At 44.6% G+C, this 25,299-nt stretch overlaps 1 protein-coding gene across 2 annotated transcripts; it reads left to right on the top strand.

Annotated features, from left to right (window-relative positions):
- Nucleotides 1-20,202, top strand: GDNF (glial cell derived neurotrophic factor). 2 transcript variants are annotated; one of them, XM_066181073.1, is made up of 3 exons: nucleotides 1-252; nucleotides 1,500-1,598; nucleotides 17,274-20,202. In XM_066181073.1, the coding sequence occupies exons 2-3, from the start codon at nucleotides 1,526-1,528 to the stop codon at nucleotides 17,756-17,758; spliced, it is 558 nt and encodes a 185-aa protein (XP_066037170.1). In that variant the 5' UTR covers nucleotides 1-252; nucleotides 1,500-1,525; the 3' UTR covers nucleotides 17,759-20,202. The 2 variants fall into 2 exon arrangements, with proteins under 2 accessions (XP_066037170.1, XP_066037169.1); XM_066181072.1 differs by having other exon boundaries at nucleotides 1,500-1,697.
- The last annotated feature ends 5,097 nt before the right edge of the window (nucleotides 20,203-25,299 follow it).

The raw sequence follows: 25,299 nt of genomic DNA, 5'->3' as shown, positions 1-25,299 counted from the left end.
CTCCTGCCGCGGGCACAGCACCTGCGGCGGCGGCGGGGGAGGCCGCCGGGGACTGTGCTGCCGGCTCCCCGCTGCCTCCATCCAGACCTGCGACCTTAAACCCCTTCCTCCATACGTGTCTCCCTTCCCCCCTCCTTCGAGCAAAGAGGGTGCCGGCAATCGGACCCCGACCTGCCCACATGAATCGGCCGGCCGGCCGGTCGACTCCACGGCGTTAATGTCCATCTCGGGTCCGACGAGACCAGCTCAGAGGTGAGGGCGAGGATGGGCGCGGGGTGGGGAGGGCGGGGCGGGCGGGCACTGTCTCCGGGGGCACCCCGCAGCTCCCCGAACACGACGAGGTGCGAAGGCAGCGGCCGGCCGAGAAAGCGCGCACCGAGCGGCAGCCGCGCCCTAAGCCCCGCCGCTGGACCGGGACCTCCGCGGTTCCCCCGAGGCGGGGCTGCTTCTCCTGGGCCGGACACTGCCCTGTGCCGCCGCCTGGGCCAAGCCGAACCGGTCTGGGGGCAGCTGTTACCCCGAGGCGGCGTGCAGAGGGCAGCGGGTACGTGCCGTGGCAGACTTCGGGCAGGGCGGCCGGGAAACGAGAAGAAAAGAAAAAGGGACAAGGGAAGGGAAAAGAAAGAGGATCGGTGAAAAAAAAGAGAGAATGAAAGACATGGGGAGGAGAAAAGTACAAGGAATGAGAAATGAGACGGAAAGGGAAGGGAAAAGAAGAGGAAAATTAGAGGGAGATGGAAACAAAGAGGAGAGGAAAAATGAAAGTGGAAGCAGAAAAGGGAAGGGGAAAAGAAATCTTAAAGTAAGGGGGAAGGGGAACAGGAAGAAAAGAGGAAGACAATAGGGAAAGGGGAAAGAATGGGGAAGAATATAAGGAAAAAAGGTGACAAGTGAAGGTGAAAGGAAAAAGAAAAGGAGAGAAAAATTTAAGAGGAAAGAGAGGACTGGATAGGGGAAGGGAAAGGGTGGAGGGAAGAAGAAAGAGGAAAGAGGGAAAGAGATGAGGGAAGGGATAGGAAGGTTTGCTTGTAGCACATCAAGTCTGCACAGACCAGCATCCCAGATCAGCCCAGTCCTCCCCGGTCCAGCCTGTGGAACAAGTGCCCTGGTGCTGCCCAGGTGCTTGACAAGCACAAGGTGACCTGCCTGCCAGCAAGCACAGGGATGTGGTCACACTCTCATGTCCCTGGAAACAGACTTCTGGGACCTGCATGCTTGCCTTCCCCCATGCACTTTCTCAGGCACAGAGGAGCTGGAGCCCATGCTTGTGCCTCCCTCTCCCACACCACTCACTCGCTGGGGAGAGCCCACCTCACTTGCTCTGGCTGCACGGGGAGCAGCAGGGGACAGCAACATCCGCTGTCCTCAGGCCTGGCCTGGGTGAACCAGTGTGATCTGGGGTGCAAGACTGCTTAGCTTTGTCTCAGGGCTAGCAGGGCTGGGGCTGGACTGGGGGAACACAGCAGCTGGGAGCTGACTCTGCCTCTCCTTTCTGCCAGGGGCCCGTGTTGGAAGGAGATCTAAGATGAAGTTATGGGATGTTGTGGCTGTCTGCATGGTGCTGCTCAACACGGTCTCCACCTTGCCCCTGCCCACCGGTAAGACGCCTCCCAGGGGGTCCCCTTCAGTGGTAGAGGGACCTGAAGATGATCTCTCCCCCATCAGCCTGCTGCCTCCCTATGCTGTGCACAGTGACTGTAAGAAACATTCCCCTTTGTAGCAACTGCTGTCTGTCTTGCTAAACCTGCTTCCCTTTGCTCAGGTGTCAGGATGAGAAAAAGATCCCCCTACTTTGTGCCCCTGTTTCTCCACAGGCGGTGTCATTTGCTTTGGTCTTGCTTGAGCAGCTCCAAATCTTGTCATTCTCCAAAGCTTGGGGTAGACAATTGCACCTGCCCACTGCAGCCCTTGCCTTCCTGGCAGTCTTAGGATCCCTCTGGTTGAAAAACATGGGGAGGTGGGAAAGTTTGTTGTAGGCAGAGGAGCCGAGAGGAGGATCTGGTTCTCACCCGTCACAGCACAGGCACTGAAACTCCTTCCCCACTGCCTCAGCCTCCTCTCCCTGCTCTGACCTGCCAAGGCAATTATTCTCTGCCTGTAGTGGGCGCAATCCTGATGGAGGTTTCGCTCCGTGGTGGGAGGCGCTGTACACATCCTGGAGTACTGCTGAGCTTCATTAAATCTCCTTGGATATTGATCTCGAAATTAGTGTGTCTGCATGGAAATTTACAGAAGAGTAGCCATGGCAGGGTTAGGAGCTTGATGCAGGGCAATCCACGTGAACTAGCTTACAGAAAGACAGTTTACAATCCAAATGACAGATAATAATGCCTTGCAAATAATAGGTCCTGTACCTACAATAGCAGGTACAGGATTTTCACAATGGTATGTGAATGTTATGTTAACTCTGGTGGCTTTTTAAAGAAAGAGGTAATATGACTCAGTTAGAAGTGGTAGAATACTCACATGAATAGTGGAGACGTTCACTTAGCAAATGCACAGACACAGTTTGGAGGTTGTTTCTTTTGCCCTTGCTCATCCCCCTCTCTGTTTAGCTCATTACGGGATGCAGACAGTATCCAGTAATTGGGATTCATTTCTATCTCCTTTTCTGGAGGCATGTCCTTTCCCTATGCCTGCCACAGCTCCAGTCACAGGCAGCCGTGCTCTGGTTTCTCTGGGAGCAGCCAGGCTAACACAGTGTGGAGGCACCAAGCATTTTCTGTGACTTCACTTTGACCCCTCCCAAACACCCATCTCTTCCATACACATACACTTATGTCCTTCCCCATTTAGTCTTCTCTCTTTCCTTCTCTTGCTAGTGTTTCCCCCCTGCTGGAATCTTGCCTTGGCTCCCGCCTCCGCATGTCCCAGCCTAGGCTCCTGCTGCTCACAGACTGGCAACCCTGACATCCTTTCAGCCCCTCCACACAGGGAGGTTGGCTAAAAGTGTTTCCTCACGGGGCTCCAGCCTGCCAGGATCATGGGGCTATCACACGTAGTGGTCTTCTCCATGGCAAGCCCTGTGGATAAGTGCTGTCCTACAAAAGGCAGTGATCAGCTTTTCAGGCCTCTGTGCTGTTCCCCTCTGTACAGGCTTGCTGAGGTGCTGGTGGCAAGAAAAGTAGTAGGGGGAAAGCGTCATTAGTCCATTTGTAGCTCTCAGGGTGGGAGAGCATTAATGCTCCATCTTTCCAGAGTGATAGTATTTATACTATGCCTGCTTTTATCTTGAAACTGCCTTCTGGGAATATGATCCCTGGTAAGGCTGACTCCTCTACAGCAGCTCAAGGGGCTAGGCAGCAGTAGTGATTCGCTTAGTTCCTAGTATCCAAAACTTCTCATCATTGTGTCTTCTTTTTTCCTTTCCTGTGGATTCGATAAACAAGATGCAGGAAGAAAGACAACCTGTGTTTTACCTGAGCTACTTATTAACAGTATTATCTCTGTTTCCAGGGTATAGACATGGGCTTAGCTGCGCAGAGCTCCATGAAAGGTTATTGCCCAGGATAGTAATTTGAGAAAGGCAGTTTGATAGTTTGGGCTCAATTTTTTAACTGTGTATCACAAACAAATGGTCCTGGCTGCAAGGGCAAAGGAAGCAGTGCTGCTCTTCATATCAGAAATTGAGGAAAACCCAAGGTGTTCCTGTGGTCTTTGTATGACAGCAGTTAATACAACAACTGAGTCTGAAAGTTAGAAATTCATCTCTATGTTGCCAAGTCAGATGAGTAAGAGGAGACCTGCAGGAAGGTGATTGTAAGAGAGCAGAAGTACTCTGGTGAACTTTTATGCTGTTTGTAATTGAGTTGTAAGTGTGTGGTGTCTGGGGAACAGTCTGCAAATAGGCTTTGAGGCTGATCCTACCCAGGCACATCACTGCCTTCCTGCTGCAGCAGCTCTTTGCACAAGTCACCCCCATCAGTGTCTTTGACATATTTGTTCTCTCCACTTACAGTTTGGTGCCATGCACCCTTCAGCGCAGGAAAGACATGGAACCAAGTATGCAAGAGGAATCAATGTCTACACCATGTAGATTTCCCTTTCCATTTGAAGGTTTCTTTCACCATCAGAACACGATGTGCCACAAGCACAGAGGCATGCTTTCAGCTCTCTGGCTGTCTGCTGGTGAACCTGCCATGTATTTACATCTCTGTGGATGCTGTTGGTCAGCTGCTTTGCTGAGGGCTTTTGCAGGAGGCAGCTCACAAAGTGGTGGGGGCACCATCATTTCCTGTGTTCCCTCATATGCATAGTGTCTAGGTCCTGGACTAGGTGCTGTGTGCATTCAGAGAGGTGCACTGCTGTCCTCTCAAGCAATCCCTTTGCACTCTGAGTGTACATTTTGCTCCAAGGTCCACTGCACTTACTTCAGAGAAGTTGAGTCTCCCACACACCGCTTGCATCAGGGCTTAGTAGGATTGTGAGATCAAGTCCACTCCTAAGGGCAGGCCAAAGAGCTTGCTAGAGAACAGAGCTGTTTCCAAGGCCCTTGACACCTTTTTGTATTCTCATTTGATGGGATTGCTTTCTCTGCAACGTACTCTGAAGTCACCTGATGCTACCCCATCCCTTTCAGGTTGGCTTGAAACCTTCCTTCATTCCAGGTTCCAGGCAGGGTTTTAACCTCCTGGGCTGATCAGGTGTAATGTGCTGACCTTTGCTGTTCAGGGCAGTAATCAGAGATGGCAGAGGGTGCTAGCAATTGCAGTCTTCTGCATTTTTAATTGGACTGGAGGCTGGCGTGTCCTCCAGAAATGCAGTGCATTGGAGAGGAATCCAGTATTTGTAGGTGTTTTGGCATCAATATTCATGGGATAGCTTATTTCGCACTCAAAAAAGATGTAGAGTTTGTAACCGTTTCGTTGTTTCCCTTATGCTACAATCCTCTGGGGGAAGAACACTATTAGCTTAAATACCAAATGCAAGTAGAACAAATATAAACCACAGTATTATAAACTAAATACTAAGTCAGCAGCCTCAGAAGCATGACAGTGCAGAGGGAGCCAAACACTTGTTTGCATTATACACAGTCGCCAGTGAATACATCTTGTAACTGCTTGCTGTTGGATGCACATAATCAACATGTACGTGAGGACTGGAGTGTGCTAAAATCCATGATAATATATTTATTCTTCGATCAAGTGAGAACCTTTGCTAAGAACTAGTGGTAAGCAGGTAGAATTAAATGAAACATCTCTCCATGGGATTTTCCCTCCTAATAAGAGGAAAAGATAGGTTTTTGCCTCATGGTGTCTGAATTACTCTACAACTACTGAAAGGTCATTCACTGTTGGAACTCATTTGGTATATGCAGTGACACACCATCACATGTGTGTTATACCTCTGTTAAAAATTTTTCTTACCCCTGCTAAGGTGTATGTAATGTTAAGTTACTGCTTTTAGCTGCAACATTATCAACTAATAAGAAAAGTATCTAGGAAAAATGGTGGTATTGTAGGGCTCTTTACTTAAATACTTAAAACAGTATTTAATTATGCTTCCGGCTGAATGTATTTCCTGCCCTACAATATTTATTAGGCCCATTCAATGTCACAAACTACAACTCTCCTGTTTGTGCCCAGGCTTTCCTGCTCAGCATGCCTACGGTGTGGCATACGTGCTTTGGCCTAAGACACCCAGGAGCTGCAGAGTTAACCTGCCCTGTGCAGTAAACTCAGTGCATCTGGGAGGTATCAGCCACACTGAGCAGGTGCCACCCTGTGTCATCTGATCTGTGTGTGCCCAGCACAGCCAGAGCATCTAGCACAGCCAGTGGGTGCATCCAGCACAGCCAGAGCATCCAGCAGAGACGGGTGCATCCTGCCGGTGTCAGGCCAAGTGTGCCTGGCTGCCCGAGCCCGCACATGTATGTACTAAAATTTATTTGCACAGGGACACCCAGGTTACCTAGGCATTCAGAAATCCCGGGCATTCAGATTGGTCCATTCATGGGCAAAATTGTAGGAAGGGAAAGAAACCAGGCAGATGTGCTTAAATCCAGAGGCATGCAGCCCTAGAAGCAAATTCTTCGTCAGTCTCAGGTATAAATACTGAATATAATCCAATGAAGACCACTCTGTGATTTAAGGGAAAAAGTTCTGAATTGCACAATAAAAAAGTTCTATTTTCATTTTGTGTTATCCTTTGCTGAAAGTTTTAGTTCTTTGCTGCTTTTCAATTTAGGGACCTCAAAAAATTGCCAGTGAAACTGTGGATGCCTTTGGATGTTTTGCAGGTGCTTATTGACAGATAACATAAGTAGACATACTTTTCTTCATTGTCTTTCATAAGCCTCTTCAGTGTATTTTAGAAATCCCCATGTTCAGGGTTTGCAGATGAAAAGCTTCTAAACATTTCTTGAAAAGCTGAAGAATTCAGTTAAGTATTAGATGTTAAATATTCATCAGACTGTTACTGAATTTAGTGGGAGAGGCACTCTTTGTCCACTCGCACAAGATCCTCAGATTGATAGGTTGTAGTGTCTTTGTAAATTATACTGTTCCTGGTTAGTACTGCAAAAAGCGGTTTTAAAATAACTGAAATGACAAAGGCTTGGAGATGCCATTTGGGTCATCAGGTCCCGTCCTGCCACAATTGCAGGTGTTCAGAAGTGAGCGTCTAGTGCAAATACCCCTCTTTCATTCTACCCCCCAAACTATCTAGAGATTGCAGCATAAAATTTGTAGTACCAAAATAGGCCAAACCCTATGTAACTACATTTGTTGTGGGTTCCCATATTTTTGACGTAGTAAGTCAATAAGTAGAAATAAAGAAGGAATACAAAATACTGCAGTATAACCATGTTCAGGATCGTCAGACATCTAAATAGGCCACTGACACATTAGTGCTGGTAGAGTGGTTAGCACTGCAGAGTGGTCATTTTTCAGAAAACCGGCTCAGTTTCTGATCAAGTAATATCTGTTGGTAAAGAGAACCACAGAAAAAAAAATCAGTTGTTCTAGGAATTTCAATCATGATTACAAAGAGAAGAAATAAAATAGGAACAAAAATACTTGAGACACCTGCAAATAAAATATTAAGACACAAAATATATGTTAGAATATGTTTTAAGATCAAGGACTTAAAATTGGTTTTGTGAGGTATTTCATGTAGCAGCATTTTTTTTTAAGGAATAAAGTGACTCATATGACCTAGCAGAAGTTTATGCTCTATGTATTATACATCACTTAAACTGAAACCTGCAGGTACATTTCTTTGAAGTCTTTGGGACTTGTGCAAATACTTTAAAGATTATTGGACAGGAATATGCTTCAAAATAAGCAAACACTGAAATTTATGTATTTATTTTCCTATGTGGTGGCTGGGCAGTGTTAGAGCAGTATGCCAACACTTCCCTGGTGGCCATGCTTTTAGAGGCAAACTGGTCATATCCCCTTTAAATAACAAGCTGTGTACAAATATCTGGACTATCTCTGCTTCCATCCAAAGCATATGTGATTTCTTTGGCAAAATCAGCCATTACTTAGGAAATTTCTGAAGGGAGGTAGCATCCAGTGTAGCAGTTAGGAAGGACCTTGCTCTTCTGAGCACATACCAGCTCTATCTGGCAAGTGCCTGTCCACACATCCCAGCACGATCCCTTCTGTGGTGGAGTACATGCAACTGCCCTAGAGCCAGGGACTGATTATCATAACAACAAGAATTTTCAACAAGCAATGTTAAAACCTTCCCTGTTGTTCCTTTTGTAAACACATTGAAATGAAGGCAACTGAAAGGTAACAATGAAAGATCATGTGTTATTTATAGATCAGATCAAATCTGATAGCAGCAGAGATTGCCACAACAGAAACATCAGCCAAGATTTTGCCTGGACTGTGGCCACAGGGAAGAGACTGAGTTAGGGTTCCTTTAGAGTCTGGTCTTCCTGCTTTGCTGCACGTCTTTGTTCCTTGGGGATGCTTCTAAAACACATTGGGAGGTGCAGCATTAGAGCACAGGCAGCCCAGGAATAGCTGATGTTATTGATTTAGGTGTGTTCTTTCCCTTCAGTGAACAGTTACTAAAGAGGGGCTGAGTTACCTTTGTGGGGTTTTACTGATGTCATAAGAGAGCTGGACTGGATCACCTCTGCACCAGGGATGGTGAAGAAAAGACCATCCATTATTGGGATGGATTAATGAAGTATCCATTAATGAAGTGTTTCCTGCATTAAAACCTGTTTGCTTACAGTTGCAGGTTTCAGGTCTTGCTCATATATACTCATCCAAGGCTCTTGCAGGATCTGAGGTGCTAGCTTAACCAAATATTAGGTGTAAACCTAGGTTTTACTGGGAAGCTGAGTATTTACTCAGCATGGTATGGATGTGGAAGGGTACCAGGTCTTAGGGAGGAGTCAACAGGTATGTGTCTTGCCCAGGTTTGGCTGCTGCTCAATCAGTGGCTTCAGGCAGGTACTGGCACTTTTTCTATCTTTCTCTTTTACACTCTTCATGCTGTGACTTCTAATGCAGGGATGCTCTGAGGGTGCTCATGTGCCCACCACCCCATAGGATAACGTCCTGGTGCAGATGGGCTCCTGGCAGCTACTGCAGGAGGTGCCACAAAATCTCAGGTGCAACTGCTGAAAAGCCGACTGCTCTGTGGTGCTTGGAGCTGGTGATTCAAAGCTCTTTGCCAGAGGCAAGATTGTATCCTCCTATTGCTCCTCTGCTCCTTGGGTGCTGGGTTAGACATTCCTCTGCCCACTCCAGAGAGGCCAGAGGTGGGGGTGGGCAGGGGAGGGCAGCCCACCATGGGGCAGGGTCCCTTGAGCAACTTGCCTGGACTAGGTGAAGAACAGGAAACTCTCATGAACAGGTCAGTTCATGACTTCCTCTACTTCACACAGTTCTTCTGACCTTGCTCTTTCCCCCTGCTCTCAGGGATTTCCCACACTGGCAATAACTGTGGTAGTCCTGTTGTCTCTCCCCTTTCTTCCTCTGTTGGGAACCAGTATTTCTACCTGCAAGAATGCAAGCAAAGTACAGAAGGGGAGGCACTGCCAGGCATGACAGAGTGAAAATACAAAGGACTCTGTGGATTTGTCATTATGACCAACACATGGGAAACTGCAGGGTTAGCTAGTGAGCTACAAACACATAACCTGACTGCTCCATCAGGGGCAAGAACACCAGTATGGTCAACCCTGTGCCTTTTACCAGTGTTGCCTCTTTGTGCCTGACTGGTACGAGTGGCCCTAGCATCACCCATCCGGTTATTTAGCACTTGCCTTGATGAGAGACAAGTGACACCAGGGGGAGGCTCCATTTCTAAGGGCTGTCTGAGTCTGAGGGGAACCACAGCATGGGCTGGGAGTGAGGTAATACAGAACTGTATTAAACATTTAAGGATGAGCTGACCCTGTTTTGTTTGATGCTCTATTTCCTAATGGATACAACCAAGAGGTTCCCATTTCTCTCTTGGTCCCATATGTTTTCAGGCAAGGCATGAAAGCAGAGTCATGCCTCAGAGGTGTGGTATTTTAATTGTTTAAATACCAAAAATGTTTCAGCATACTATTTTTAACACCCGTCTTCACTTAGATGCATTTATATAATATTCCATGTCTTCTTATACAAAATACTTCGTTTTCTATAAAATAAATGGTTTATCCCCACCATAGCTGCTACTTTCTCACTTTGTAAAGCAGAATGATCATCACCTTAGTATTTTCAACCTGGATAAGGTTGCACTTCCTCAAACAAATTGCTCCAAATCTCTCCTAAAATATGTCCTTGTGGTGTGAGATGGAAACATTCTGTGTCCAGATAGGCCATGCCCACTACAGTGGGCACCTGAAAACAGTACTACAAAACAAGCTAAATATTTTAAAAATATTGAATAATAATTATGAAGTAATCATTTGACTATGAAGGTCCAAGATTAAAGTACCAGAACTGTTTTTGAAAAGGGGCTATTTAATCCTAATGCAAATCTGGATCTAAATGTTCTAAATATTGCTTATCACTACAATGAGTGGGACTAAAGCCCTAGAACTTTGAAATCATACCTCAGGGTCTGATACTGTTGTTTGAATTTCTCTGATTGAAAGACTGTGCACAAGCAAAATAATTTAGTTAAGTGTTTGGACTAATGTTTTGATGTGATAGCTATACACTGTCACAAATGCAGGCATAAAAACTACAGTCTAAAAGTAAAATCTAATTTTATAATGTTTAATATATCATTTGTGACTTCTGTTAGATCACTTTAGCTCAGGGTTTGTAAAGTGCCAAAGGATGTGGCAGTTGTGTGATTATATTTTCCTGAGATCACTATGGAAAGCTATTCTATAAAGCATGGTTTCAAATAACTTAAGATGTCAAGTTCTGTGAGGTTGGGAAAAAAAAAAAAAAAGGAAAACCCACCTATATAAATTATTATTCTGCAATATACAGGGTTTAAGCTTTTCTTGTATGCCATAAGAGACAGCATGGTTAGAAGAGACTGAAGGTAGTATTTTAAATCCATAACCAGGCACCAAAAGAAGAAACCAGATTTTTGTCTCAAAAATTGAAGATCCAAACCATCAGTTTGTGATCAGGTACAAGCTGAGGATTTCTTGCTGTACCATGCTGGTTTGCTGCCATTGTGCATGGGGGACTATTTGGCTTTAAAATGAATGGGTTGATAGCAAAATCAAATTAATAGATTTTTATTTACAAAATGCAATTGTGATCACGTTTGAACAGACAGAAAGAAATTGTCCATTTTTACTTAATGGTGGCTGTTTTTTCCATAATGAAACTAGTTTGGTGTGGATATCCATTTAGACCTGTTTCATGTAGAAGTCTATCAGAACACTGTGTTATTTATTCTTCTAGAAAGCACAGGGATCAGATCCCAGTCCTAGTGTCACACGGTGTATCTAATTAAATAGAAATGCAAAGACAGGTTCTGAGGGGTTGCAGTGAGGAAGATGCCCCTTTCCCTGCGTGGAAGGCACATTTCCCTGCACACCCAAAGCAGAACTCAGGACTGCATTTCTCTAGAGGCTAATGGGGAGTGCCGTGGCTCTTTGGCTGCAGGATCCTTCACTCATGCACGCTGCCAGCTCTTATGCCCAGGGGACAGAGACTGTGCTTGGGGACAGGTGGGTCAAAACTTCACGTACCAGAGAACCTCAGTGAGGCAAGAATTTCAGTTTGCATTACAGAGGGATGTTCCAAACCTAGGAGGCTGGGTCAAAGCTATGATCTGACTGTGCCGTAAGTGTTTAGAAAACAAGCAAACAGCTTGCATACAGCAAGCAGATGATGCAAATACTCTTGTGTTCAGTGGGTTTTGTTGTTGTTTGGTTTGGTTTTTAAATGTCTCACTCCCTCTGGTGAAGATGTTCACCAGCTCTGCCCCCAGCCTGATCACTCTGCTGGATTCCTATTTATATCAGTCTTGTGGCATTTCATTCTTTCCTTCTTTCTTTGCTTATTTATTCATTTTTCTGGTTACGTGAGCAAATACAGACCAAGAGCCCTTGTTCAGCTGGACAAGGGAGATAGAGAAGGTCCTCAGAGGCACAATGGCACATGGACTGTCATTAATATCCAACAGTCATGATTCTCTGCCCCTGGAAAACGAACTTGTGCTCATGTTGCAACCATAGGAAAATGCTCTGACTATTCCTGCCTGGGTGATCAGGTCCTTGGCATGGTAGTGAAAAAAGAGGGAGCATGGAAAGGAGCTGCAGGAGAGTGAGGTGAGCACAGCAGGACACACATGGTGGATGCAGTTCCTACAAGCCCTGCTGCCTGTCCCAGGCTCCTGCTGCAGGGATGCTAGGCAGAGGTGACATGTAAACACTTGCACGTGCCTGCACACAGACTGCCTCCAAGGGACTTCCTCAGGGAGCTGGACAGTCAGGAAACTGCTTTGAGCATTGTGACATAAAACCCAAACAAAACCTCATGACTTCACACCAGTCTTGTGAGAGATCATGGCACCACAGTTTATGTATTTGGGCTCAGCCCATCACACTCAACCTGTGAGCCTTTCTCGCACACTCTGAACAAGACACAAAGAGACCCTGTGTTCCCTAAGGGAGGATTTTACTTTTGAAGGACATATGTTCCTTTTCTTTGAGAAACACCTGTTTTGAGGTGCATCACACATGTAAGACAACCTTTGCAAAACTATATTGAGCACATGGTGCTCTGGGCTATCCTATCCTGTCCCGTCCTGTCCTGTCCTAGGTGGCTTTTAATTTTTAAATTCAAATTCCCTCACACCCTGGAGCTTGGGACTGGGGACTACTCCTCAGAGATTTTTGCTGCTTTAATGCCATAGTATCCCAGCATTTTCTGCTGGCACATTGCACAACATGACAGGCATCTGTCATGTTTTCTCTCAGCTTTTCCAGCAGAAGGCAAGTGTTGTCAGTAAACGAATTTGTTTTGAAAAAATGTGTGTGTGTGTATAATTAGTCAGATTTGTGTGTGTGTATGTGTAAATGATGCATACGTACACACGCATGCAAAATGTGTATCTGCTCCTTGCAGGGGTGTGAAATCCCCCCAGCAAACTCTGTCTGCTGCACAATCAAGTCAGCACAGTCCATGCAGTCTGAGAGAAGCAAAGATGCTGTGAGACTATAAACATTTTCTAAACAACTTTGCAGACAGAAGGGTAACAAAGTACCCCTCTATCGAACAGCTTTATTCAGCTTACAAACCATTGCTACATGCTAAGGCAGCCCCTAGGGGTGCACTGATGTACCCTGGCCATAGCTCAGCTCAGTACCCCCATTGCCCCCAGCAGAACTTACAACAGTGCAGAGGCCAAACAATGCTCATCATGTGTTGTCTGTGGTGCAGAGCGGTCTCAGCATCCCTGGAGCACACCTACCAAGTGCCCATCAGGATGGGGACATCCTGCAGTCAGTCTTCTCCACCTTCCCTTCTGTCTACTAGCCTTTTAGGGAGTTTAGCCCTTGGTCAGTGGTTACTGCTTATTCATGTATGATGTCTGGTGGTAGCTTCCTCAGCACTATCTCTAGTGCCTTGTTTCAACCCATCATGCCTGGTGTCAGTGTTGGTGTTTCTACTTGATTGCTCTGGGTCCATTTCAGCAGTTTTTCACGGCATTTTTTTTTCAGGCTGTAAGTCTTCACACCCATACTTGTTGGACAGCTGAAAAACTCTACTGAGTCATGACTGGCACCTCAGCACAGGGCTAGGACAAGTCTCTCTTCACTCCTGGTTGTCAGTCTTTCCTCCAAACCCCTGTGACCCATTCCTGGTGACTGCTTGTAGTCACACTGATGACTGATTTATTATGCAGCAGAAAATTAGCTGTTTGCAGGGACTGGAGCTGTTGCTAAGACTGTTAATTTATAGGAGCAAACCTGGGGTACCTTGGCAGTGTTTTGGAAGCTGCCAAAAGAATATTGCTGCATTGCTCATAACCAGTTTGGGGTTCGGCAGGCAGAGGTGAGTTGAGTGTTGCTTACAGAAACTTGGTAGGTGCCATTGTATTGATGTGATATACCCATGTAGCCTGTAGCAGCATGTGTAGTTTAGGTGGGCAGACAGTGACCAGGATCAAGAAGACCTCCACATTTTCTCAAGGGGAGCTCTGTGCCCACTGTTTCCACCAGTTTCCTATAATCACCCACAGGCCTTTTGTCTCCTCCAGTGAAGTAGTCTTCAAATATTGGGAGTCACTGCAGGAGTCTTAATGATGGATTTGGATGTCTGCATATGTTAGTTTCCAATTTTCCAATTCCCTGGGCTGAAGAGAATGTCCATGCTGGAGGTAGGAAACTGGAATTCATCTTACTAGTAGTGCTGGCGTTCCTCCCAGTGAGTCTCCAAAATGTATCCTGGTGTTGCAGTAGGGGATGAGCAGAGCAGGGATCCCCAGCTCCATTAGACACTTGGAACACTCCTTGCACAGTTCGTGTTAGAGCCTCAGTGAGATTAGCAGGATCAGTCATGCTGCCAATGACCCCATTTTCTGGGTGCAGCCTCTGTAGGTAGGACTTCTCTAACTGGAGATGCTGTTGGCTTGATTATTTGATCTACTTTTTGCCATACTGCTTCCACCTTCAGCAAGGTTGACAGTGCATGTCTGCATCACCAGCATTGCATGGGCTCTTTAGTGGTGTTTAGTTTCCTCAACCTGAAATTTCACAGGCCACTCACAGTGCAGAAGGCTCTTAGTGGCACTACCTCCCCTGGTGCAGCTGGGGTAGGGATCACACATGAACCAGGATAGACCTCAGCATGCACTTTTAGCAGGAACACAGTCCACCACACAGGCCTGTCTTCCTCATACCTACTACCCTCCAGGGTTTAGTTGGCAGAACAGTGCTTGAGTCCTGTAGCTGTCTGATTGTTATTTAGCCAAAATGCACTCCTGCCTGTAGCACTCTCACAGGGTTAGATGGTATTTTTGCCCCTCAATTGCAAGCCATTTAAAAGTGATGTGCCCCATTGGATTAGCTCTTCAACCACAGTTTTGTTTCTCCCTTCTTAGGAGAGGGACACTTACACCTCTCATTGCACTGGTAGTGTGCCAGGTTTGAGATAAGTATAAGGCTGAAGGTTGCAAACAATCATCTCTACATATAGGTTGGCTTTCCCTGTAACTGTCTCCTGTCCCCTTCCTCATGGTTGATCACTGCATTAATTTTCCTAAGCCCTTGTATGTTTCCTTACCACTGTGTTTCACTCTCTATAGCCAAGGTCTCATGGCATCATACTGTTGGTACAAAGGTTGGGCTAGGAATAAATGAAAGAGGTGTGGGCTGGAGTAGTCACAGTAGTGTGAGAGGAGGACAGTTGAAGTTCAGAATGGAGAAGGGCACTTCTAGAGCCATTTCCTCAGAGCTACATCCTTCTCTTACTTGGCTGTAGACTAAGAAACCTAGTTTCTGTGTAGGAAATCTAGAAACTACTCAATCCCAAGCAACAAGTGCCTTCTACCAGCTACTTTCCATCAGTATCTGCATCAGGGCCAAGTCTGTACTTCAGCCATGGGGGTTATGTGAGCTCCCTTAGTGTGGGTCACCTCCTTTAACTGAGTCTAGAAAGATGTCTACCCTTGTTGCTTTAAAGGAACATAGCCCTCCTAGTGCCTGGACCTGGTTCTCCCTCGGTAGGGCAGTGCTTGTACAGACTAGGCAGACCAGCCTGTTCTGCCAAGGAGCTGCTGGTGCATCCAGTGGACACATCCATCCAAGCAAACTCCTCCAGTAGGTATGGCTCACAGTGGGTATTTCGGTACCTGCTACAGAGACAGAGGAGTGCAAGAAAGGTGTACTTACCATTGGTGTCACAGGAATGTAGGGCTGGGTGCAGGGTCCTGCCTTGTTCAAGTTCCACATAGCTGTATACATAGCAGCCATCCCTCCCTAATGTCTGAACATGGACACTGGTCTCTGAGATTGTTAATTTTAGCATAGGTACCTGTAAAACAAAATGTAATTCACCTTTTTTGGTTCCAAACTCTACAGTTTATAGCACCTTTGCTTTGTATCACCCTCATTACATGGAGGTACAAGATTTCCAGCCTCCATTACTCTTTTACCAGTCTAAACTATTTTTCTGGATTCATCCATCAAAAAACATATACCTCTGATCCATCACTATTTTGTCTCAGAGGGATGTCTCTAGGATGTGGCTACTTCAGGCAGCAGTCCCTAATTCCTGCTTATGTACAGATGCTCTCTGCTTCAGCAGGACTTTGCACTGATAGAGTTAGGACTCTGCTGCCCCCCATCTCCTCTGTATTTGGTGCTTCTGCTAAGGATATGAGGGTGCACTTTTGCCTAAGTGAGGGGGCAGTCTCATGCCTTCATGTCTCCTGTTAACAGGGTTCATACCACCCTGTTTGAGATGATGCTACCTTGTCACCCATTGGTGTTCCTGTCTTTCCATGCTCATTAGGGAAATGTGGTGCTGAGCCTTTGCCTAAGGAGCTGTTCCTATCTCAGCACCTCACTGAGTGGAACCTTTTGTGGAGATACCAACCCCTGACGGTTTGCACTGCACTGGATATTGCCTCTCCCAATGTTTGCTGTTCCTGCAATATTTGTAGGAGTATTGGAGATGAACTTCCCGTATGCACAAGGCTGGTGTGACACTGGCCTGTTACGTGTTGTGTTCTAGCAGAACGCAGAAAGAAGCATTCTCTTAGGACTTACTGAAAAGGAAGATGTCTTAATTTTTGGCACAATAAATACAAAAAAAAATCTTAATATTGCAATATAGTTTATATGCTTAAGATACAGTCATTATTAAAGTGGTGTAAGGGCATCCACACCCAGGGTCCTGACAGCCTCACCCTCTGTTGGTTCTCCATATTCACTAAAGCAGGTAATTTTGAGGGATTTAGTCCATGGGAAGATTAAGGACTGCAAAATGCAATTTTTTTTCCAAGTCATGATGAAATGGCAAAATTTGGGACCATTTCAGAACGCATTTAATTTCACCCTTCTTGAAGAGGTTCATGCTGCTAGTATCGAAACTTTTCATTGACTTCATCATACAATTTAGTTGAATAATTCATCAGTAATATATCAAGTGATAAATTAAATAGACTAAAAATTAAATTTTTGTAAAAGGAGAATACATTAATAATATTTCCCTAGAAAATTAACATAATACTTCTATTCTGACCTATTTCTACTCAGTGTGAACACCATCTTGTGATACAAAACACTTACATGAGAAATTTTTCAAAAGCTATGAAAATAATTATCCCCTAGAAGCAGTAAAAATCCAGGCATTCATCCAGGAATAATATCTCAGCCTGGTACCCCAGGAAATCCTCCTTCTGTCATGCCCAAAAACCTTATTGACAGGTGGCTTTGGCAATACTAACTGCTTCTGGTGTGAAAAGAAAATAATTAACAACTCTAATCACAAAATTTCTTTAAAGAAACCTCTTCCTGTTGCTGCTTTGCTGGGAAGAGTCTGTGTAACCTCTTTGCAGTGGCTTCATGTACCTCTTAACTAATATTCATACCATGACATGTTTTCCTTCCCTCTATTTCCACAGGGCTCATTCAATATTAAAAGATGTGCTGAAACGCTACCAAGCATCAGCAGACACACACAGAAATACAAATATGTCTCATTTATTTTTCCCCAAATGAGTTTCTGTGATTATCTAAACCATTCCAAATTCTCCTTGATTTCTGAGGGTCCTGGGCATGTGTTCTGAAGTGATGGGCAGAAAAGCTTGCACGTGCATAATATTTTTGAGCTGTGAATGGACAAACTTCATGATAACTGATGTGTGACAAAGCCTTATCTCTCTTTCCCAAACAGCTAATATGCCAGAGGATTATCCAGATCAATTTGATGAGGTAGTGGACTTTATTCAAGCCACTATTAAAAGACTGAGGAGGTCACCGGATAAACAGACTCCGATTTTTTCTAGGCGGGAGAGAAACCGTCAAAATGCAGCCACAAACCTAGAGAATTCCAACAAAAAGGGAAGGAGGAATCAAAAGGGCAAAAATCGAGGATGTGTCTTAACAGAAATACACTTAAATGTGACCGACTTGGATTTGGGATATGAAACCAAAGAAGAGCTAATTTTCCGGTATTGCAGTGGATCTTGTGATGCGGCTGAGACCACCTATGACAAAATTTTAAAAAACTTAACCAGAAAGAAAAAACTGGTCACTGACAAAGTGAGGCAAGCCTGTTGCAGACCCACAGCCTTTGATGATGACCTGTCCTTTTTGGATGATAACCTGGTTTACCACATACTGAAAAAACATTCCGCGAAAAGGTGTGGATGCGTCTGACAGCTGCATGCCAAGGCGGCACCAGTTTTCCATTCCTGCTATGCTGCAAAGAGAGGGACCAAGGTTCCCAGGGAAGTATCTGCTCCAAGTGGAGGACAAAGGACCAAGAACACAGAATGAGGAGCCATGAGAGCCTGGGGATAAGGAGGCATGCGGCAGAGTAGAAGGATGGAGACTTCTGACGTCCTATGGGGATTTAGATAAAAGCTCAGGTGGAGATGATGATGGATGGATGATGTGCATGCTACCTTTCCTGTTTGACTCAGTCCACCATCAGTGAGACTCAATCCATGAGGAACGTGCTTAAAAACACAACCCTGCCATACCACGCTGTGTTGTAGTTATGCCATGATATACGAGTTATACCAAGAAGCTTAGCTAAGAAGTAGCTTAGGAGTACCTTACTAATCCCCTGTGCCCTCAACTCTACTGAAAGACACATTGTGCTACTGCTCACTGGAGGGCAGTTCCTAAGTGCTTAGGACAACTCCTAAGCTATGAGATTACCCTTGTAAGTAAGATGATATTTGGCAAATATCAAAATGACCAGGCTCTAGTTCTTATGAAGCAAAACAGGTACTGGCTAAGTTTGGTTATTTCCATCTTGTGTTTCTTCAAAATGAGTGCAGGATTTTGTTCTTCCGCTACCTGTGAAAACAAGTTGAGTTTTTAAGCACTTCTTCCTAGTACAGTAACAGAAATAACAAGCCCAGCCTACACAAAATGTGTTTCTTTAGGTTTACAAAGGACTAACGTCACTTGCATAACATTTCTATTTGGTCATTGTGATAGAGAGAGACTACTTGATGCAATGCATCCCTTCAGAGACATAAGTATACAGAAGATATTTATTGAGATTAAGTTATTGTTATTTATTACAGTTCAGTAATGAGTCTCCTTATTTATTAAAGTGTCTTTCAAAGGCGCCAAAGTAGATGGCGCTTGGGGATATAGAGAGACAAAGACGTTGGGAACAACGGTCCATGCTTTTGATTGAAAGTGTTAACTTGAATGCAAAAAATCACTTACTTTACCTTTTTTTCTTTTAAACAAAATCTTGATTATGTTCACAAAAGGTAGTGCTGAAGCCTGCAGCCCTTATTCCTGTCACTAAGCCTTTTAAAAATTATTGCTGTAAGTTATACATGTGCAGGAGCAGCAATGGCTCTGGACAAGTGAGGGTCGCAGGACTTGGCTCAACATTAGCAATTTGTTAGAAAAACTAATTTTAGTCATATTTTAAATGTAGCCACATTTTTTCTCACGATTTATGCCAACTGACCTCATATAACTATTGACAAATGGAAAATAATCACATTTAGCCTTATAATTTCTAGTTATATTTATTTAAGCTTTTCCTTCCGTACTTCCGTATAGAAGAGGTTAAATCCCTCTTACTAGTTAGTCCTGGATTTAATATAGCCTGCAAGTAAACAGTTGTGTTAAATAACCGGAGTGTTTTGTATAATTTGCTGAAACATTACAGGATCATACCCATGCAGCAGAACAGTCCAAGTTTCCTTAGGAGGAAGGAGTTTGTACAGCAAAAGTGTTTGTACGTGACCGCTAACACAAGCTCTCATTCTGGAGACATTTTTCCCAAAGGAGCAGGAGTGCAGGTCACTAGACATACCTGACAACCAGTGAAGCATTAACTCCCACAAAAGCAACATGAAAAAAATCCTTATTGAAAACCATGGTCCAGCCTTTTATCTCATGCATGTGATGGCTCTCCATACTCATTTTGCCCTGGGCCCCTTGGGGCACCAACGAAGAAGGGTCTAGAGGTCAAAAAAGTCCAGAACAGGCATAGAAAGAGGTACCAGGTGTATGGTGTGTAATTCATCCCCGACTTCCGCTGCTTTTCTGGGCGGAGGGAGGATAGCCCAGGAGAACCACTCAGGGGTCTGTTCTCACACTGCCACGGGGACACCGTGCCCTCCATGCTGCTCAGGGGTGGTGACAACACCACACTGGCATGATGTGGGCACTGAACACCTGCCATGTGGAGGGTCAGCTGCAGTGCCAGGCAGCTGATTGGTGACAGCACTCAGAGCTGTGCTTTCCCTTGCCCCGGCTGATGAAACTTGCCTCAAAGCATTTTCTGTGCAGCTTGAAGAGGCTGCAACCAAAGCAAATCTCGATGTTCAAAATACAAAAGGGTAAAGTTTGTGATTTTTTTAAATTTTTTTTAATTTTTGGGGGGGTTTTGGTTTTTGGTTTTGGGGTGTTTTTTTGGTTTTTTTTTTTGTTTCTTTTTTTGTTTTGTTTTGTTTTTGGTTTTTTTGGGTTTTTTTAGGTTTGGTTTTTGTTTTTTTTTAGTTTTTTTTTTTTTTTTTTTTAGTTTTTAGACCTTACTGAAGACAGGAGTGTGCTTCTCTGGATTTTTTTACTTCACCTGCAATTATATGTCTCAGTCATTTGTGTTAATCAACCAAAGTTCTCTACAGACTTTATTTTTGTACAATATTCATTTTATAACTTTTTACAAAATAAAATTCATTTCTATTGTTACGTACTTGTTGTTTGTGCTTTCCCATCATACCATTTTCAAGTTACAGTGTTGTCTAGTTTCCCAATCTACATGAGAAAATGCTGCAGGGCCAGCAAATCCCTCATGGAGTGGAGCCTTCCTCTCCTATCTCACCAACATCTTTAATGTGGATCAGAGGTGTCTGTAGCTTCTTAGTGAAACATAACTGAGCCACTGCAATAATTGACTTGCAAATGCATGGTGAACAGTGACAGCAGTCCTCACAGGGGTAGGCTTTGAGCCTGGGGTTACTGAAGCTGTCCCTTGTCTATGGGGGCTGCAGTGTCTTTATGGTTTCCTTGGCAATGCAAGGCCACAGTTCCTGCACTCAGAGGAGATTACATTTTGTTTGCTAATCCAGGTGTCACATCAGTTTGTCTAAATTCCATCTACTTTGGCAATTCTTTTTCCTTCATCTTTAAACAGGAAAATAAAACCTAAGGAATTCTCTTTTCCACCACCATAACGGAAGAGATGAGGACAGGTTTTGTGGCTGTGGCCAGCAACATTTTCTCAACTGTTTCGTGTTAAGCTTTGCAGTTCCCATCACAGAGCCCATAAACACACACAGACTTACAGGTTTCAACATTGCACTTGGTACTGGCTACGGAGAGGAAGAGGGAGCATCTGAGCAGCAAGTGAGAGTGCAGGAGATCAAACACTCTTAATGCACAGCATATGAATGTCTTGGTTTCGTTTGTGATGGCAGGGGCCATGCACACAGCTCTACCTCAGCTGCTGGAACACCCAGCAAAACTCACAAGCCTGACTTTTGAAGCAAACAGTGTTGAAGGCATTCCTCCTCACATGCCACTGCCTCCACTTCTTGCAGCAGAATCCCATCCATCACATGCAAAAGCTGGACACATTAGTGTTTGGCATGGAAATGATCTGCAGTTCTGCATTGAGAGGAGGTTGAGCACTTTCCGAAGAGCTGGAGGGAATGTCTATGTAAAACACAGCTGTGAGATGCTCTGAAGTTTAATCTCTGTTCTTACAGCCCTTTTGTCTGCTCTTACAGGGACGGGGAAGCAGAAGGTCAATGCATATGCCTTCCTTGATGTTATCAGGCTCTGAGTGGGCCATGAAGCAGCTGGCAGGAGCAGTGTTGCTTGCATGGAGGTGTTTCACCATTCTTCCCCAACCTTCCTGGTGACAATATCGGAGAGAGCAGATGAGGCTCTGTTACTGCAGCTCCAGGCTTACCACTGCTGGGCTGGCACCTGCAGGCTACTTTTCTGGTTGAAGTGAGGCTTGCAGTAGTTTCCTGGACTCTGTGTGTGTTAAAGCAGTTTGAAAACTTCAGCTGGCAGGTTGTGTAAAAGATTTCAAGAAAAGGACTTTGACTTTCATTTGTTACTAGGAAGTGCCAGTACTGGGCTAGACATTATGTTGCTGCTTGGGTAGCAGGTGTAGCACTGCCCTGAATCCTTTCTAGAAGATAAGACATGTCCCAAGATCGATTTTTTTTTTTTAAAGGGAGAGGATTAGGCAAACACCATAACTCTTTACACTTACTCAAAATCAGGATGTTAAAAGCCTTATTACCCAATATCTTGATTTTTTTTTTTCTTTTGCAATTTTGTGTTGGATTTTCTTGGATCACTTAGCATCATGCTGCCAAACAAGAATGACTGGTGAGAGACTTAGGACAAGCTATGAATGTCTAAGGAAAAAGCAGGTATTTTGCAAGGAGGGTTTCTTTACTGATGCACCTTGGAAGTCTGTGCCTCAGTGAGACCTCCTCCAGCAGAAGGGATTGCAGCCATGTGCTACCCACAGGCAGGACATCAGGAGAGAAACTGTCATAACAGCAGGTACTTCTGCCATCTCTCTATCCCACAGCAGCCTGGTTCTGCTGGTCTCAGTACAAAGAGGATGAAGTAGGCAGAATTGTGTCTGGTTTTGGGTTGTTTCACCACTGCCCACAATAGTGGAGAAAGGACAAAGGCAGCTAGTGCCTCAGTCTGGAGAAGCACAGGAGGAAACCAGAAGCAACTTTGCTCATTGCTATCTGGATGGCTAACTAAAACTACAGAGGAAAATATCAGGATGAAGAAAACAAATGGAGCTGACACATTGTATAAATAGGTCTTCAAATGTCATGCATGGCTGGAACAAAGATGTTTTGTTCCGAAGCAAGAGACAGCTTGAAATGGCTCAGTAATACACATTGAGAAGTTTGCTTATTTGGAACAGAGCTCTTCTAATGAAAAGGTTAATTGTGTTGCAATGGAAAAGAAAAAAGGCAAAGCAGAGGCCAGGCCTGCACTCCTCACCCTAACAAAATTTCCCACTGGCTCAAAGTGAAGATTTTCTATCACAAACATCACAGGACTGAACTACTAACATTCCAATAAATTGTACAGTAGGTATATTCATGGGTCAGTAAGAATAGTTAAATAAACCTTATATTCCAGAAGCATAAATCCCACTGGCTTTTAGACAAGTTGCAGCAGCATCCAATGAGGGAAACGGTGCTCAGGTCAGCCTGATGCAGGGAAGTTTGCTTTGTCAGGCGCCAAACTCCAGTACTCAAGGTCAACACTGAGATGTCTTCACTTGCCATTGGTTTTTTCACTGCTGAAATTGCAGCATTTTATTAACTTTTCCCCAACATGTTCACTCACAAGTGAAATGAAGAAAAAAACCTGGCTTTTGAAGGCTGCAAAGGGCTGCTGTAATTATCCAAAGAGCTGTTATTTTGTCCACAACTCCTCTAGCTTTTTGACAGCAATCTGAGCTCTACCACATGTGCAGGTTTCCTCCCTCTACCCCAAACCTTTTTTTCCTGTCTGCTGGCACACTTGATGAGGAAAGCTTCCTTCTCTGTCACCTCAGGAATGGCACAAATATCAGTCCCTGATCTAGACTTGCACACATTATCCGCAGGAAATCCTGGCAGAACTAAACCACCAGAATCCTTACCAGGCCTACTCCATTGACTGTTGTGGAGTTACTCCACTTTTTTTAGGAGTCTGAGTAAGTGTATCAAAGCTGATTACTTTCTTAGCAATATTCACATAGAAGTAGTAAAACTGTGTCCTTGTACAATCCCCCTACTCCTTGTATTTGTTTCATAGACTCATAGAATGGTTTGGGTTGGAAGCAATCTTGAAAGTGACCTGATTTCAACCCTTCTGCCACGAGCAAGGACACCTTCTGCTAGACCAGGTTGCTCAGAGCCCCATCCAATCTGTCCTTGAACACTCACAGGGGTGGGACATCCCCAGCCTCTCTGGACAGTCTGTCCCAGTGCCTCACCACCCCCACAGTTAAGAATTTCTTCCTAACATCCAACCTCAGTCTACCATCTTTCAGTTTGAAGTCATTCCGCCTTTTCCTATCACTACATGCCATCATAAAAAGTCTCTCTTCAGCTTTCCTGAAAGCCTTTAGGTACCCTTTAGTTACAGGAAGATTGCTCTAAGGTTTCCCTGGAGCCTCCTCCAGGCTGAACAACCCCAATGATCTCAGCCTGTCCTCAAAGGAGAGGTGCTCCAGCCCCCCAGTCATCTTCATGTGTTTGGGGATTTCCAGAGCTTTAACACATCTCACTCTTCTCTGATCATGTTGCTGACTCCTTGACTTTTTCCCACTGGTGCTCATCCACAGTTTTCTCTTCCTGGACAGTCTCATGACTTCACACATGAATCTCTGGCTTCCCACATGCTGTAAATATGTCCCATAATCCCTATTTCAGGTTAATATCATTCCCCTCTGATCCAAACAGGGGTCAACAGGCACTTCTAGTTAACATTCAGTATTATTTCTAAAAGAAGTTTCTTTCTGAAGATGAAATTTTTTAAAAAAAAACTTACAGCTTAGAGATCAATTTTGAATAATTGTATTTTGAAAGACAGACTCCTTTTCCTTTTTTTTCTACAGGACTAGGCAGGTTCTCTGAGGGTGAAAGTGACTGCACAGTCAGGGCAGGATGAAGATCTCTCAGCATCCCATCCCAGTGGCTGTCATCTGGGAAAGAAAGGAGTAGAATAAAAAAGCAAACTGGGAGCTGTATTTTCCCTAAGGGTCCCATCCCAGACCCAACATTTCACAGTTCAGAACATTCTGAGCCATATGTTTTATTGGTGTCCAACAATCCTTGGCAAGTCTGTCTTGCTGAGAACGTACCCAATGTGAATTAGAGCTGACCTGTACTCTGGGTCAATTTAATTCTGCGCAGTGCAAGCAAGAGCTTCTCTGCTGCCACTGAAATTTCATCAGTTGCCTACTCATTCTGGTGTCCCAATGAGTTGCCAGACTTCCACCTTCATAGTCCATGTGGATCTGTCCAACCTGAGGAACCCACGTATCTCTCACTATCCATGTCTTTTCTCTTTCTTCTCTCTGAACCACAGGGAATGACGCTGCTTTCAGGATGCTGTGCAGAAGCAAAGCCTGGTTTTTCACAGAGGAACATCAATATTTTCTGTTTTCTGCTTCCAAAAATTCCTTTCACGTGCTAGGTGGGGAACTCGTTAGAAACATGACTCCAGAGGAAACACATTATATCCACTTGGTAATCCCCTTACTTTTTGCCAACTATCAGGTCTGAACCTGACTAACTCTAATTGTGTTGGTCTATACAAGCTATCATGTGCCAGCCAAAAAAAGATTTTTTATACTGAGATGAAAGCATTGTGTGCAGTGACCAGATGCTGCACACAAGGGGTTCAGGCAGAAGCCAAAACGTGGCACATGCCACCCACCCCCAGACTGAGATGAGCAGTGGAACAGGGTTTCTGTTAGGCCAGGAAACAAGAGGGTAAATGTAAAGGGAAAGTTTCTATGGCTTGCACAAGGACAGGGTGTCTACCACAAGATAAAAATGAAGCCAGTCCAAGGGGCCATTTGGGAGGAGCTGAAGAAAACCCTGCAGCAGATTTTTTGTGTTTATCTAGGACATCAAATTCTGCTTACAGCACGTTTTCCTGTCAAGGATAATCTGGTTTCATTTCAGCTACAAATGTGAATCTCATTTAAAAATCCGGAGCAAGTCAGCGAT

This window comes from Chamaea fasciata, unplaced genomic scaffold (assembly GCF_029207755.1).
Source record: "Chamaea fasciata isolate MVZ Bird 193981 ecotype frontalis unplaced genomic scaffold, bChaFas1.0.hap1 SCAF_4, whole genome shotgun sequence".
Classification (NCBI taxonomy): domain Eukaryota; kingdom Metazoa; phylum Chordata; class Aves; order Passeriformes; family Sylviidae; genus Chamaea; species Chamaea fasciata.
Note: the sequence above shows the minus strand (reverse complement) of the source record. Positions and strands in the feature narration are given on the sequence as shown.

Coding starts and splice junctions, on each gene's coding strand:
- GDNF (XM_066181072.1), top strand. CDS start 1,526: ATGAAGTTATGGGATGTTGTGGCTGTCTGCATGGTGCTGCTCAACACG. Junction 1,698..17,273: donor CTATGCTGTGCACAGTGACT/GTAAGAAACATT, acceptor TTTCCCAAACAG/CTAATATGCCAGAGGATTAT.